The sequence below is a fragment of the Erpetoichthys calabaricus genome, chromosome 1, assembly GCF_900747795.2.
Source record: "Erpetoichthys calabaricus chromosome 1, fErpCal1.3, whole genome shotgun sequence".
NCBI lineage: Eukaryota > Metazoa > Chordata > Cladistia > Polypteriformes > Polypteridae > Erpetoichthys > Erpetoichthys calabaricus.
The window spans coordinates 45172550-45190453 of record NC_041394.2 but is presented as its reverse complement, the minus strand read 5'-3'; the positions used below and the strand labels follow the sequence as shown (position 1 = coordinate 45190453).

At 38.2% G+C, this 17904-nt stretch overlaps 1 protein-coding gene across 1 annotated transcript in view; it reads right to left on the bottom strand.

Moving 5' to 3' along the window:
- loxl2b (lysyl oxidase-like 2b) overlaps nt 1-17904 on the bottom strand; it is a 112731-nt gene that overhangs the window by 52087 nt on the left and 42740 nt on the right. The window contains exon 4 of the mRNA XM_028798872.2: nt 5686-5897. Coding sequence (XP_028654705.1) covers nt 5686-5897 — 212 coding nt within the window. The remainder of the gene's footprint in view (nt 1-5685; nt 5898-17904) is intronic.

Genomic DNA, 17904 nt, shown 5'->3' with positions numbered 1-17904 from the left:
TGACTGGCTAAATCTAAGCACAGCTACAATGCGTAATAGAAAAGATGTGAAAAAGACAATGAAATATTTTGTTTTCACATTACCTATTTTTTCACTTAAATATTTTTGGTCACAAGATCTTACTAAAGGGTAAAGATGTCTAAAATATTACGATTTCTGCTTCTACATCAATAAAGATGAAATATTTCAGCAAAAAAGGGTTGCATAGATTTTGAAATTCCTCCCCACTTGTCCACTCAGCATCGCGGGACCTATGGACTGCACCTGGGCCAAAGGAGAGAGGTACTGTGCACTGTCAAATCCTCTGGCGGTTCCTAATATGGGAGTGGTGTTGGTAAATGGGCACTTGGTGGTGGCATTGTTCGACTGCGCTAGTAACATTACCATTGTTGCTCACCGTTATGTTCTACCGCGACAATGGGTGGCTCAAAGAACGAGCGTGACTTGTGTACACGGAGAGACCAGATCCTATAGGTCCGCAAAGTGCTACGTCACCTGGAGGGGGAAGCCGAAACAACTGCTCATCACTGTCTTGCCCGAGCTCCCTTTTCAGGTCATATTGGGACAAGACTGGTCAGAAAGTAAACGCGGTAGAGCAGGGGCCACTCCTAAACCTAGCTTGGGTCTGATTGTGGAGGATCAAGGGGCTCTCCCAGCTGCTCTCACGCCGTGTTCTTCGGCAACTATTCATGGGGAGAGCCCTCTTCAGCGACGGACCTTAACCCAGAAGTGCAACTGGGTGAGGATCCAGGTCGGACGGCTGCTCCCCCGGGCTGCCCACTTGATCCACTCGCCGGCATAGATTATCAGTTTCACTCTACACTGGCATCATTTAAGAGAGCAGTGGAAAGATGATTCCCTGAAGTTTGCCAGGAATGTCATCATATCCATAGACAACATATCGTCGGCAAATTCCATGCAACCGGGACCCTACTTTGTCTTGGAGAATGATCTGCTGTACTGAGTTGCGGAACACGAAGGTGAGAGTCGGAAACTGTTGTTAGTCCCACAGACCTACCGGCAGGAGGTTTGCAAGCTAGCTCACGCCCACCTCTTAGACGCCCACCTCGGGGACGAGAAAACTTTGGAGCGAGTAAAACTCCGATTCTATTGGCCCGGGATCAATGAGGAGGTCTGAAATTTCTGTCAGTCTTGCCCAGTCTGCCGATTACGTCAGATACCCCAGAGGGATCGTGCTCCTCTGTGTCTGATTCCCCTTATTGACATTCCCTTTGAGAGGATTGGTGTCGATCTGGTAGGACCCCTGGAGCCTTCGATGTGAGGCCATAAATATATATTAGTTATGGTCGATTACGCAATTTGGTATCCAGAGGCGGTTCCCCTGCGAGCCGCTAATACAAAAAATATCGCACGGGAATTAGTAGGGCTCTTTTCCTGAGTAGGCATACCCAAAGAAGTCCTTACAGACCAGGGCACACCCTTTACTTCGGATACGTTCAGGGAGGTTGCCAAGTTACTCCGCATTAAGCATCTTAAAACATTGGTTTATCATCCTCAAAATGGATGGGTTGGTGGAAAGATTTAACCAAACCCTCAAACAGATGCTCCGCAAGGTAGTCAGCGCGGATGGTAGGAACTAGGACTAGCTTTTACCCCTGGTACTTTCCACCTATCGTGAGGTGCCACAAGCCTCCATGGGCTTTTCCCCTTTTGAACTGTTATATGGGTGCCAACCCCGGGGCATTTTGGTCTTTCTAAAAGAAGGATGGGAAGGGGAGGCACTTCCCTCCACCAATATATTAGAGTATTACGCGCAGTTACGTGATAGATTGAAGAAAATTAGACCTTTGCTAAAAGATCACATGTCGAAAGCTCAAGCAGCGCAGGCGTGGAACTATAATAGAAATGCCTCCCTGCGAGAGTTTCAGCAGGGAGATCGAATAATGGTGCTTGTGCCCACTTCCCACTCCAAATTGTTGGCCCATTGGTAACAAAGCCAGTGCTGATGCTCTCTCCCTGGTTTACGACCTCTCAGTTCGGGTCACCCGACCCGATGGGTCTGGGCTGAGGGGGGGTCATATCACGCACGAGCGCATGGGGAGCAGCTTAAGGACCCAACGCGCACTGAGACAAGTCATGCCAGGGGACAATGGCAGGGTACTAACCTCTCTTTCTCTATTCCTGCAGAAAGAACGCGGACACCTACTGAAACCAGCTATTTCCAGGTTCCTTTCTAACCTCTGGTCCCATCCATCTTCCCATCCATCACCACGGCTTTCCCAGCATCACTTTACTTCACTTCCGGCCCCCTCTTATAAATTGTCTGTCCAGCCATCTTTTTTTGTCTGTTGTATTTTGCTGAAAACACTGACCTGAAAACCTTTTACTTTACAGTATACGGGGCCAAAAAACCCCAAACCTATATATAAACAGAAGGGCAGCACAGTGGCGCAGTGGTAGCGCTGCTGCCTCGTAGTTAGGAGATCCGGGTTCACTTCCTGGGTCCTCCCTACGTGGAGTTTGCATGTTCTCCCCGTGTCTGCGTGGGTTTCCTCCCACAGTCCAAAGACATGCAGGTTAGGTGGATTGGCGATTCTACATTGGCGTTTGTGTGTGTCCTGCGGTGGGTTGGCACCCTGCCCGGGATTGGTTCCTGTGTTGGCTGGGGTTGGCTCCAGCATACCCCCATGACCCTGTATTCGGATTCAGCGGGTTGGAAAATGGATGGATGGATGGATATAAACTGAATTTGCTGCCCTTACATTATCTCTGGGCTCATACAGAATCAATCCACATTAACCACATTGCTTGTTCTATAAATTGTTTCACATTTCAGCTTACTGCTTAGGGAGTTATTTTCTTTTAGACACTTTATTATATATAACAATTTCCTACCCTTCTTGTCTTTATTACTCTAATGCAGAATCACATGCATAATCAATGTTCTCCCTGAGTTTAAACCAAAACACATATCTATTTGGGTTCAACTAACTGTTCTTTATGGGCTTCCTGATTTCTTATGGAATCTCATGTGAGATCTGAGGTCACCTTCCTGCAATTTCTGTTAGCACTAACACTAATAAACAACACAAAGAGGGTTCCACATGCTTTCCTTTCTTAGTGGTCTAATACAGAATCACAGCTATGTCTGAGCTCAACCTGTTTCTTCTTACATAGGCTCATCTCACTGCCCTTTCTTGTCTTACTGTCTGATTCAGAATCATATTTGAATATGAGCTCAATGTTAATGTTCTCAAAAGTCATATGTCTATTTTAAATTTAGCCTCAACCCACTGTCCTTTCTTGGTCTTAATGATCTTATGCATAATCACCCAATCATTTGATCTCAATATTTTGTTATTTCTGTTTGCTCTGGGCAAAAATGCAACACCACATGTGTTCACGAACTCAAGTACCTAAACTTTTTGTCGACAATAGACTGATAGACAGCATTTTTGCTTGGACATGACCTCATCTCACTAACTTTTTGATTTTACTGGACTGATAACTTGCATCTTTGTTCCTTACGAATGTGCTATGCAAAACATAATCATTTACATAACACTTTGTTCCTTTATTGTTTTTACAGAATTTAAAGTGTGTATAAACACAAGTCACTGCATTTTCCTTCACGGCCTGCGCTGTCTTACTCAAGCTTTCCTCCCTGTTAAGTTTACTTTGAAATCCTTAACATGTTTATCCAAACTCTGTTTGCTGCACGTAATGGATATTGGCATGAGACCAAAACACTGAGTTTTTCCAACACATATAATGATAAATCTCAAGTTCACTTTTTAAAAATATACATTAAATAACCAATGAAGTTAGGAAAGGGCTGTATCAGCATGTATCCATAAAAGGAAAAAACAGGAAGGTTATTTCCACTTGGAAAAAAGAAAAGAAGGTTAGAGACTTAATGTTTTGCCTATTTAGTATTCAGCATAATCTGCATTTTCTTCTGTATGCGAGTTGAGTTAATCTGCAAGTCTAAACATTTCTTTTAGGAGTTACTGTTGTTATGTGTGTGAGCGGGCCCTGTGAAGGACCCATATCCAGAATACCTTGTTCCCGTCTTGTGCTTGAAGCTGCTGGAATAGGCTCCCAGGAACAAAAAAGTGGATTTATAAAAGTTATAAATTATAAAGTTTATTAAATAATATGTTTCATCCTGAGTGGGCCTAAAAAATACTTTTGATGTAGCTTTGTAAAAAGTATGCCAGATCACATTGCAGATAAATACAAAATATAGCTAATATCCTGAAAAAACTTAAGCATGTGCCATTTGTAAATTGTTAATAATAACAATAAATGTGATTCAAGCATTATTTCTGAAATGTGTAACAATGTAATTACAGTGTGTTTTGCTATAGGCTGAGCTAGACTTTAAAGAGAATTGTATGATAGACACTGTACAGATTTGAAAATGCCTGCGTCCCATTTTCCAGATAGATTTGAAAGGCACTATAGTTTATATAATTGTTACAGATATACATTTAACACTGTACACTAATAGAACAACATGTTTGGGGATATTGGAAGAATAGAGAATGCAAACTGAAAAAGTAAATTATTAATGTCTTTTTGCCACTCCACAGTCTAGATAAGGCAAGAGTTAAGAATGGAGAGTGAACTCTGAAAAGAGAGTGGTCTGGGAGACAAACGAAACACTGGTTTAAAGGATTAAGCATGACTAAAGGAAAGAAAAACGACTTTACATTAACTAGGCTGTGGTAGCATACAGTTTAGTACTGTTGTCTCACAGCTTCAGAAAATTGGCTTTGAAACTTTTACCAGCTAATACTGTATATTGTATATGAACATTTGGTGCATTCCTCCATGTCTGCATGGGGTATTTTTCCACATTCAAAGATATGCATATTAGTGCAGTTGGCAACTGTAAATTACCCCACATGAGTGACAGTGACTGCCACCAACAGAGGCCTGTTATCCCCTCTACAGTTCACAAACTTGAAAGGAAATGAGTGAAGTATGAAACCTTAATTGTTGAAAATATTTTATTCCAATTGCAGCTTCAAGAAGAATGTAAAATTCTTCCTTGTTCTGTAGTATATGTTTTTTAGAAAATAAATAATGCTTAAATATTTTGTTGGGCACATTTGTTTAAGGCTAACATGCTATGTTAAGTCAATTAAAAACTGCTTAATTATTTATGTATTTAATAGAAATGATAAGAACATCAATTGCTGTGGCATTTTTTTGTTCTCTTAAGTGCTTTCCTCAGCATGTACAGTATATATGTAGTTATGTGTTCTTAGTGTGGTTATTACTTAAAACATTACACTCAATCATCCAAAATATGCAGTCCTTTATACTTCACTGATCATGTATACTTGTGCCTGCTCATTTAATTCCACTTTTCTGGAAACTACCCAGAGAAACAATGATGCCACATGCTTCTTTCAGGTATATCCTGATTGTACTGGCAGCAGTTGCCTAGTTAATCAATGTTTTAATGTGCCAAGTGACTGCCTGTTAAAACCTGGGCCTCAGCATTTTGTTTAAATTGTAAGTGATTACATTTACAGTTTATTTGGTAAAAAGTGTTTTAAAATAATAGTATATGATAGTGCTTGATTTGAATTGTTTTATACAATATTTGTGACATAATACAATAAAAATTAAAATGTATACACTACACAGAAACATGTGGCCTTTCTTGAGGATGACACTCAAAAGCCCCATCCACTGTCTGCCTTCCCTTACTTGTACACTCTTGCATTGAATCTCTTCTCCCCAGGAAATCCAAACATGCCACATATGACCCGGCTGTTCTGTTGGGTCCAGTTCACATCGCAGAGCTGCTTCCATTTTCCTTCATCCTTCACCTCCACATAGCCCTCTGTCACCGGAATGCGTTTTCGATAAGAGGCAAGGATTGCTCGTATCTGAACATCTTCCACCTGGATGTTCAGATTCTGAAAGAAGCACAAGAAATTGTCAAATTCAAGAGGCCCAGATGAGTAAGACACTAAATATTTGATGTTGCTGTGAGACCCACCTATTTTTGGAAGATAAACCACCAGTGAATGTAGGCGGTGACAACACTTCTGAAGTTTATAAAAACAACTTTAATACATTCCTTTAAAAGTTTAATAGATTACAAATATTCTTTAAGTCAATGCAAATACTTAATCAGAATGACATAACACAAGCTTCCTGTTTACAGACCCCAGCAACTGGCTGAAGGAGAAATGAGTAGGAAAATGAACACATGAGTTTCAGTTTGGCAGAAAACCACCCTGACAAAAAATGTAACCAACTGTCAGAGGGAAGAGTTAGCAAACTTCTAACTCATGTTGGCAATGACTGAATTTATTTGCACTTTAATAACCGGGTTATTCACAGAAACACAGTTTCAAAAAGTGAATACATTTATTCTGGTTAGAGAAATTGGGTTAACACACAAGTAACCTGGTTATGTGGCCAATCAAATCATTAATGAGGATTTCGTTGTCTGTGAATGTCTGTTGTATTCTGTTATTCTGTGAAGGTGTCTACAAAGGTAAATTTCCTAAGGTGAATGCATGGGTGATTGCATTATTCCTTCTCTTGGTTGAAATAATCTGTCTCAGTATTTCAGAGATCACAAAACTTACATTGATGAGCTGAACATACAATGCTAAGCTCTACAGCACAATCAGGAGACGCAGGCTCCATGCTGGATTTTGGATTCACGGTGGCCATTGATGTTTTTTAGCACATTTTTGTGACATAAGAGCATTTTGCCAAAGATGAATTCCATTAAGTGAACCCACATGTAAATGTTTCTTTTAAAGAAAACATGTTTTAGTCTTAGCCCGGTTACTCACTTTATCCTGGGTTTGTGTGAGTATGTAAACACACCTGGTATTGTGGCTGTAGGTGGATTATAGGAAATTGCAAAGAAATGCAAACAAAAGAGAAGACAGCGTCTTAGGAAAGCCAATGGAGTTGGACATTCTCTTAAACCTCTCACAGAAAGTTTGAAAATCATGAATTAATTACAATCTAGGACTGAGTCTTTATAATTAATGATTAATAAAGATTAAATCATGCTTTAGTAATTAGTTGATAAAACATTGTGTTCCTTTAACTATTAAAAATTAAATACTGGTTAAACTCGAAAGTTACTTTTAAAAATAACTCAGTTACATTACTCATTACTTACAAAAAAGTAACTAAATATGTTATACAGTGAATTATTATACAATATGTGTTACAAACAGTGCTTACTTTTGCATTTCTTTTTATTTCTTTTGTGTGAAAAACTGCACATCATACTTCATGTGTGGTGAAGTAAATAACAGTGATCCCCTTTGTCTATCCATAATCATAAGCCGTTGAACATTCGCTATATGAACACTTCTTGCTGCACCGTTAGATCACACTGTTTCTGAATATCTATAACAAATAATTGAATTAAAACTAAACTAAGAATTTGTTTACAGTATAGATTTCTGTTATTGGACACACAGCACACTCTTTTCTGCTTGGTTGTGTGACTGTGTTCAAAGGACTGGCAACAATCACTGGCTTCCTGTGACACTAAACTGAGTTGATTAAATTAACCCCTCAGCAAATGTGGAATTAAATGTACACCTATAATTCTTATTAATTTCTTTTCACTTGATTATACACATGCTTAACTTCTTCCACACTAGCTGTCACCAGACTGTCAGAGTATATGTGTGTATGATATTACACTTTTGCAAAATAATGCAAGTTTTCATTGTAATGTAGTAACACATACCTGTTTTTATGCAACACGGGATTTTTACTTTAATAAAATTGTGTTTTGTTATTTGTTACTTTAAAAAGTAATGTTGTGTTTTCATGAAATGGTTTTGTTTTTAATTTTCAAATTCAGTATATCTGTTAGTGATGCATTTTTCATGGTATTTTGTTTAAAAACTTGATGTTTGGCTTATCCAGAGATGGGCTTATCTGTGAGTATCTGCAGTATATTAAAAACATTTGAACCAAGAATTTCAAAAAACGTTGTAGAAATGTATTTGTAGAATGTTTGAGAGATTGAATGACATCACTTTAAATATAGCTTTTTGTGGGGAATCAAAACTGCCAAATAAGCAAAGATTCTATTAACTTCAGTCAACAAGAAAGATACATTTTTAAAAGTTATATAAATTAGAAAGATAATTGTTTCAGTCTTTATTAAAAATTATATCATTTGATGAACTATTGTGTCTTTGATTATTTTTAAAATAATTTACTATGATATTTTCATATTCCAAGCCTGAAGTAGTCACCAACTTTCTAAATGCTCAATGTCCTGGTGGAAGCTGTCTCAAGACCGAACAGATAAATGCAAACCTATGGCATTTCACTTGATAAGGGCAGCAGTTTATAGTAAACATTTCAACAGTTCTTTCAAGCTCTTCAGATTTCTTGCCTGCATCATGTCCATCAGTTACAATGGCAATCAACACAAGAGTTTCCCATAAAACTTAAAAGAACTAAAGTTTTTTATTACCACCCCAATTTGAGCCCAACAAACACAAATTTCTACTAATGATGAGCAAATAAGAAGAAACTCATGTACCTCCGATGGCCCAACACAAACAGCACAAAGTTATACTTATTCAGGGTGGTTTCATGTCATGATGCTTCGAGAGGAGTTGCTTTCTATCAGCATAATACTCAATACAAGAAAATACAACACAGAACTTGGCAACACTAATCAATCCATATCTTTTCTCTAATTATTTTTCTCCTGAATCACACATCCCACCAATACACTCAAAGCCACTAGTAAAGGTTTAGCGTGAAAACATAAAACAGTTAGAAGCTAATATGTTCACTTTTAAAATAAAACAAGCCATTTTCCGGTATTCTAGTCATTATTTCTCTAACAATGGCTTCCAGCACCTTCTAGGGCATTTCCATTAGGTTCTCAGGAAACCAGAAATGTAGAAGTAGTAGTAGTAGTTGTTGAATGTGGGTGAGTAAAGTACATTAGACTGAACTCTTGAGTACTTGCTGTACTTTCACTCAATGATGAGTTTGAAGATTTTAATTATGAAAATGGTGGGCTAACTCCCAGTTTACATTCTGTAACTCTTGCCTTTGGAGAAGGGTAAATGGAACATTTTGGAAATCCAGTAAATTTTAAGGTACAAGCATGTACGGTATATTAGTCAATGCTGTCAGCATCTGTGGGTAGGGATTGGGGTACATACGTTTGGATAAAAAACAGCATTCAGACAAATAAAGTTCATTATAATATTAAGGCAGGCCTAGAAGTTCTCCAAAATATGACTTATAACAATTTTGATAGATAACCTGATCCGTGCTTCCCTTGAATTTGCCTGCCATTAAAGATTGCATCCATTGTTACCTTCCAAGGCATGAATCCAGGAACTCTCACCTTATCCCTAGGGTTGCCAGATTAGAAAATTAGAAATACGGGACACTTTTAAAATCTCTCTCTATATTACTACTGTATATCTGTAAATGTATACATACCCCCTACACACCCAGACCAATATATTATATAAAAGTAGAGACATAAGTTAAAAACATAAAGCAAGGATTTTAATGGGATATGAGGAAAACAAAAATAAAATCATCACAGGGGTCTGCTGGAGCCAATCCCAGGTCACAAGGCAGGAACCAATCCCAGGCAGGGTGCCAACACACCGCAGGACACACACAAACACACCCAGCACACACTAGGGCCAATTTAGAATCACCACTCCACCTAACCTGCATGTTTTTGGACCGTGGGAGGAAACATGCAAATTCCATGCAGGGAGGACCCGGGAAGCGAACCCAGGTCCCCAGCTCTCCCAACTGCAAAGCAGCAGCGCTACCCACTGCACCACTGTGCCACCAAGTAAAATAATTTTAAAATTATTTACTGAAAGTGCAATTACATACACCACAGTTTGCTTCAAAACAGCATCTGCCTTGTTTGATAAATGTCGATTCGCTGGAATATTCATCACGGAATTTACACTTACATTTTGGCATTTTGGGATGGATGGATTAGTTTTTAAGTTAGAAAAAAAGTGGGCCATGACAAGTAGTAACAACACACTTTGTTGACACTGTATGAGAGAAAAACGGTAAGAGTGTCGCTGTCCTCAGCCAACCATAGCAACTGAACAAGCTGCAAACAGGCAGCAAACACTAGTTTCATCGTAACATTTGGGTTATTTTCATCAAGGTAATCTGAGAAAAGAAAGTATAATTACTTATAAAGTTATAACTAAGTACCGTAAGAAGGTAGTAAAAATATATTTTTATTACGAAATTTAAAAATGAACTAAATACGGGACATTTGGGTGTCCCTGAAAGGTCAGTATGGGACTGGGGACACTTTTTTAGGGCCCCTTCTGACACATACACAAAACAGAAACGTTTGGCTGATTTGTGCAATATAAGATGACATGCTTAGATAAATAATATTATGCTTATTGATAAGTAAGGAGAAGGGGGAGGGAGGAAAAAATATAAAGCCGATCGAAAAGGGGAATCTGTGCTTTTCTGCCTTGAAATGCATGAATCTATGTACTTGTCTGTGACTGAATAAAAGCTGATTGATTGAACTATTCCTATTTTCCTCTGAGGTCTCTTCCATACTACCTTCCCCAAAAGCTTGACTGCTTGATATGACCCACACTCCAGTGAATTACCCTTTCCCTTGTATACTGGAAGCAGCACACTTCTTTTTAAATTTTCAGAAGTCCTCCCTTCACAATAATCATGTTGTACAGGTCTGTCAAAATTTCAACCCCTAGGACCTTCTGGTGCATTCAGCAGTTTCAACACCATTCCAGTTGGGCCAACTGCTTAACCTACTTTTCATGTTATTCAATGCTACCTACTCTGTCAAAAATATATAGCTCAGTCCTTCTATTTTTTCAAAATTAACATCTTTATCCCATCTGTTCTCCTTATTCAGTAACTTCTCCACATACTTCTATCAGGTATATTTATTCATTTTACTATCAATCATGATGTTTCCTTCAGCATTTTAAAACAATTAACACCTATTACATCCTGTTTTTCTTCTTCAGTCTGTTTCATGATTCTGAACACATGTCTGCTTCCCTCTTCTAACTCTGCATCTCACTTGCTCTTAGCTTCTTGAGCATTCATGACTGCTTTTCTAGGATTTTCCTTTGGTGCCTTATAAACTGCCTTGTCACCTTATGCCATTGCTTTTGCTTCTCCTTATAATATGTCCTCTTCTCCTAAACTGCAGTCTCCACCTCAGAATTCCTCCATCATATTTTCATTGTCTCAGTGGTCCAACTGCAGACTTCTTTTGTTGTTTCAAATGAGACATTTGCTCTGGCTACCTCCTTCCACTTCCAGATCTTTAGATTTAGTACATACATTATTCCTACTTTCTTCATAACACTGTCTAACACATGTAGATCTACTCAAACCAAACAGGGCTCTAACACACTATCTTCTCCCAGGGTTCCATTTATTCCATTTGTATCATGCCCAAATCAATTATCCTTACCAATACATCATCTGTCTGCTCCTTACACCATCAGATTCACATGTAACCAACTTCTTATCCTCATTCTTAAACATGGTATTGCAGACAATCATGTCCATCATATCACCAAACTCAAGAATCCTCTTACCCTCAATGTTTAAGGTACTGAAGTTAGCCCCAATGTACTTTCTCATAGCCATCAGCACTGGCAGTAACATGTCCATTCCAGTTGCAACCCATTATCATAACATTCCCCTGACATGACCTCCAACAACTTAACACAAAACTCTTCATCGCTTTTGAAAAATTGTGAAGCATATACACAGAATATATTAATTAATCACACATTTACCAATAGTCACTTTATCAATATAACATGATCAATCACCAATTCACCAAATCATACAATTCTCAAACCTGCATAATCAAATTCAGTACTGATGGGGACTGGAGCTTATACTGGAAGCACCAGGAGCAAATCAAAAACCAGTCGATCACAGGGCCTAATCACACACATCTAATATACTCGATATAAACATACATTCACACAGAGTAATATAGAACTGTCAGTCCACTGGTCTTGCACATTTTGGAGATGTGAAAGGAATACCAGAGTACCTAGAGGAAAATCCACACAGTAATGGAAAAAACATAAATACTGTACTCTGCATAGAGAATAACAGAGTCTGGGATTCAGTTTTCTATATAACAGTCACAGTCCCTGATTATAGTTTCATCTTGATTAAGAATTGCTTGTAAACATTTTATACACAAATTACTGTATATACAGATAAGTTGCATGTCCTGTACAAGTGCATGTACAAAAATACACACATCATATGCAGAAGAATTGTTCTTTAATAGAGAAAGCACATTAGAAGGCTAGATTTCCAAAGAAAAAAGTGCTATGTGAGCAATTTTTCCTTGGAATAAATGTCAGGAGGAGAGATGGGATTCTAGTTATTTCTGGCACTGGTTTCTGAACTTACTTTACAGTGGTTTATAATAAAGAAGATGGTTTCCTGTGTTAACATCAGAGCTGTGGAATCTGCTGGGACCAGTGAGCTATGTTAAATTGAAATCTGGCCAAAGACATGACCACATTATGTTCTGGGGGAGGGTTATGCCAGTTAATTAAATCCAGGACTAGGCTCTCCTCAGGCACCCATTGCAACAGCAAAAAGGCAGCTTCCTGGTGAGGTAACACCTTAAACTTGAAGTTCTCCAAAATTCGAACTGCAGAAAAAATAAAATCCAAGTCTCTTTAAATTCAAAATACTCTGGTATAATTTTCATAATTGTTGTTTGCCTAAAGGCATTTTGTCTGCACATTCACTTGAAGCCTGTGAACTGTGTGTTTTCTTTTCCTTCTCTAACAGTTGCAGATTCCAAATTATTAAGTTAATAAATGCACTGAGAAAAGTGAAAAAAAAAACTCTTTGCTGAAAACTTCATGACCCCTTCTGCTCCCAGTAAAACATTCACTACACCTTGACAAACGTGGCTACTCACAATTAAGCTGTATCTCTCAGGATTCTCTGCAAACCACACTCCTCCTGAAAATCCCTGCTTGTTCTAATTGTGAGCCCCTGTGATCCTTACTGCTCATTGTACAATAACTGCCTATGCAGTTCTTCAATGACCACCAGTGTTGCTAAAGCTGATTCCTTTGTCTCTTTACTAATCCCTTATAACTGAAATCCTAACGGCCCTCATCAGTTTTAAAACTAAATCCTTAGAACCCTCACTTCTTCTTCTTCTTTTGGCTATTCCCGTTAGGGGTCGCCACAGTGGATCATCTTCTTCCATATCTTTCTGTCCTCTGCATCTTGTTCTGTTACACCCATCACCTGCATGTCCCCTCTCACCACATCCATAAACCTTCGCTTAGGCCTTCCTCTTTTTCTCTTGCCTGGCAGCTCTATCCTTAGCATCCTTCTCCCAGTATACCCAGCATCTCTCCTCTGCACATGTCCAAACCAACGCAATCTCGCCTCTCTGACTTTGACTCCCAACTGTCCAACTTGAGCTGACCCTCTAATGTACTCATTTCTAATCCTATCCATCCTCGTCACACCCAATGCAAATCTTAGCATCTTTAACTCTACTACCTCCAGCTCTGTCTCCTGCTTTCTGGTCAGTGCCACTGTCTCCAACCCAGATAACATAGCTGGTTTCACTACCGTCCTGTAGACCTTCCCTTTCACTCTTGCTGATATCCGTCCGTCACAAATCACTCCTGACACTCTTCTCCACCCATTCCACCCTGCCTGCACTCTCCTTTTCACCTCTCTTCCACAATCCCCATTACTCTGTGCTGCTGATTCCAAGTATTTAAACTCATCCACCTTCACCAACTCTACTCCTTGCATTCTCACCATTCCACTGACCTCCCTCTCATTTACACACATGTATTCTGTCATTTCTACTAACCTTCATTTCTCTCCTCTCTAGAGCATATTTCCACCTCTCCAGGGTCTCCTCAACCTGCTCCCTACTAACGCTACAGATCACAATGTCATCAGGAAACATCATAGTCCATGGGAACTCCTGTTTAATCTCGTCTGTCAACCTGTCCAACCCTCACTAACTCCCCTAAAATGAAACCCTCATGATCTTCATCCTGCGGTGGGTTGGCACCCTGCCCAGGACTGGTTCCTGCCTTGTACCCTGTGTTGGCTGGGATTGGCTCCAGCAGATCCCCGTGACCCTGTATTCGGATTCAGCGGGTTGGAAAATGGATGGATGGATGATCTTCATCACTCCACTCAAAATTAAGCCTTTTATTACAACTTCCTCTAACGTTCACCAAGTGGCAACCTCCATTATGCTGTCATATGATTATTAAGGAAAGTTTGTAGATAATAATTATTAGGTGATCTCAATTAAAAAAAACATACTATAAAACATGTTTACGCTCTATGAAAGAGAACAACGCAACAATATCCTTCATTCACACTTGATGATTTAATATAGATATGTGTTCTATCAACATAGCTAATTACATTGGAAATTCTGGTAATACTAATCATTTTTTCAGATGCTTTCATCTGAAGTAATTTACAAGGGGCAAAGTATATTTGAGTAAACATCTACTGAGTGTAACTACAAGTACCACACAGCAAAGTGCCTAAATGAGTAAAACCAAGAGGGAGAAGGAAAACTAAGCTAGTAGTCAAAAGTAGGAATGTCACAAGAACAGATATTTCTGCACCAAGTAAATACCAAAATTCCAAAAACCGAAGTCGTACTAGCCTTTTTACATTAGTGAAAGTAGGTACCACAATTATACGTGACTGCAAGTACTGTAAGCAAATTATGCTGAAAGGCCCAATAATATGTCAGAAAAACATGAGAAAAAAAACTAAATTATGTAGCATTTGTGTAAGGACATGGAGGAATGGAATCAGCACTTTACAACTGACTGGTAGTGAGTGGTTTTAAAAGGAAAATGTTGTCTTCATCAACAGCTGCTCCACCACACTGCTATGGTCTTCTATAGCATCACGCACCTTCAGCTGCTTTGTTTATTTTACCCACACATACACACCACCCAGCTCAGTCTCACTCTACTCACCTGGAGTCAGAGGTAACTTAGTCTGCTACAATATCTCCTGGCTCCATACACCGACCCTGGGCCAGAATCCACATCCCAAGCTTGCTGTTTTACAATTAATTTAAACCTGTTGTTACTGTTAGCTGTTTATATATTTTATATTCTATTACAGAAAAAGGCACAATATTGTTCATTTCAATATTGCACGTAGTTTTAAAAAAAATCCCATTAAAATGGGATTTCTGCTTTTGCCATGGTATTGCATAAGTATCAAGTATAAGTTTCTTAATGAACAGGAGGGTCAACAGAGGGAACAACACAAAAACAGTTTTGCCCACCTTACATACCATATCAATGATTCAATTATTCAACAAATCCTTCTGTTTTTTTAATGTAGAATTTAACTGTTTGTGAAACTAACATTAAAATCTTTCTTGGTGTAAGACAGATTCTACTTCTGGAGACATCTCACTTTCTGCATATTAAAGGAAAGGGATATCTGCCTTCATTATTTTTCTTCATTTCTGGGACCCTTTTTGTAATGAGGTAAATGCAGCTATGATAAAACAATAATTTCTAAGTTTCGTCTCTTGAATAGCCTTAAGTATAATTCTGTCAAATTTTAGTCTAGTTTGGGAAATTTCATATCTGAGGAATGGGCTGTGAAAATCAAATTTTTCATTATTTGTATGCAGTCAAGGTACAGTAAAATCTCCAAAATATGTTCAGTTTGTTTTCTGAAATTTAGTGAGAAAATGAACATGGTATACACCAAAACATGGATTTCTAAAATTCCCAGAAACATGTAATTGAGAAAGCCCTGAAAAATTGTGGCGGCCTTAGCAAGACCATATAGTACCACTTGGTGACCGGTAGAGGTGTTAAAAGCTGTTTTCCTCACATCCCCTCCTCATCTACTGATAAGACTGTAAGTTGACTGCAAGAATCTTTATATAGATTATAGAGTCTGTTACCTGGTTCAGTGGCTAATTTTTCTGACAGTAACTGTAATGATGATGCTTTTTCATTGTGTATTTTCAGCATTTTGTAGTTGTTGGTATTTACTGTAAATATTTCCTTATTATGTTTAGTTTTGTAACCATTTTTGTGGCTGTTTTATTATCACATTACACCAGGAAGTTGCACGTCATGACCTCATCACCAAGAAGGTATTTAAGACAGTGACATGCGATTCCTAGTGTTCAGAATTCTGGTTTGTGTCTTATAAGTCATTCTTTAGCTCTGTTAGGAGTCAGTGAAATTAACATGTATTTACATAAACAAAATAAAAAAACAAAGAGTAGTACACAATAAACAACATAAATCAAAGAATCAAAAATAAACAAAAAAGACATAAAACATAAATCTGAACCCCAGCCAGGGGAGGAATAATGACAAATGAAGACTGTAATTTCTAGGTTGCCCACAGCTGACATTTCCTGCATGAACCTGGATCACTGATAGCCACGAACCAAGATGGACTAGTGCAATGAGGACACATAGCAAAAAGGGTCTAGTTGTTCCACTTTGTTGTTCAGCAGGAGAGACCCTACTCCCATAGTGTCACTGCTCCACACAGGGCTTCTAACCCCAACTACCATGCCTCCTCTTAATGTCTACTTCTCTTAACTCAACACAAAGAGTGTTTTGGCTTGAATATTGGATTAGAACATTCGGCAAACATGCCCAAAAACGTTGCAATAAAAACATAACCCCTAAAAATACATTTTTGTTTTCATCTATACAATATCAGTTGCAAAACTGTACTTCTAATCCAAAAGTTGTTCAAACTACAGGCAAGAAATGTGACCTCTAGGCAACATCACCCGAAACAAACAGCAAATATTATTTAAAGCACTTATAATGGAAATGGGAAAAGAATACTGGTGGCAAGACTGTAAAGAGCTCCTGGCAGCCATTCAGACCAATCATTCTAAATAATATGTAAGAAAAGTACAAAAGTGTTTAATAATAATGTGAGGAGAAAAATGCAAAATTATAATTAAAAAAGTAGTGATATTCTGCAACATCAAACTTTAATAAGATTTCTACTTGCCCTAAATTTTCCCCTCCACTGTCTTTGGTGTTAGCACCTTCTCAACACTATACCACTACAAGGCACTGAATTTGTCTTCTGGCTCAGTTCCTGCTGCTGACCAACCTACATTCTGGTTTGGCATTTCTTTCCTGCAACAGCCCACAACACTACCACCAGAAGCTGTAGTCAAGCCAGCCACCTCATAAAGAAAGAATGAAAGAACAACCATGCTAGGAAGAGCACAAAGGGAAGATATAATAGTATTGCCTCCATTCTGATTCTTAGCAATTGAAATTCACTATTATTTTCTTAGTTTTAATACTGAAACTTTATATTGATAATTCTACAATAGCAGCATAGTAACCAAGTTACATTTTAATCTGATAAATACAGAAATGCTATCTTAAATGCTGCAATAAAATTAAACAATTTATTGTCATCTGAGGATGCTAAGGAAATGCAACATTTGAGATAAAGAAATAGCAAACTAACTGCTACATTGAAATATAACTTGTTTGAAAGTATCTGTTTAATACACGATCATTTTCAAAACTAAAATGAACGCTAACATTAAAGTGAACAAACGTTATAACTTAATAATAAAAGTAAAACTATCTTTTGTTTTGAACATAAGTTATAAATTGTTCTGCATTTTTATACATATTAAAAGCACTTTTAAAAAGCAAGCAATTTCTAACAATAGGTATAATGTATGTGGTAATGATTGACTTTGTCATTGCCAGGAAACATGCACCTGTGTCTCCAACCATCTATCCACTAAAGTTAGGTATTGAAATGTTAAAGCACATTGAGTGATATTAACAGGTATTTTTCAGAGGAGTATAGATCTAAGAACCAAGGGCCTCATGCGTAACA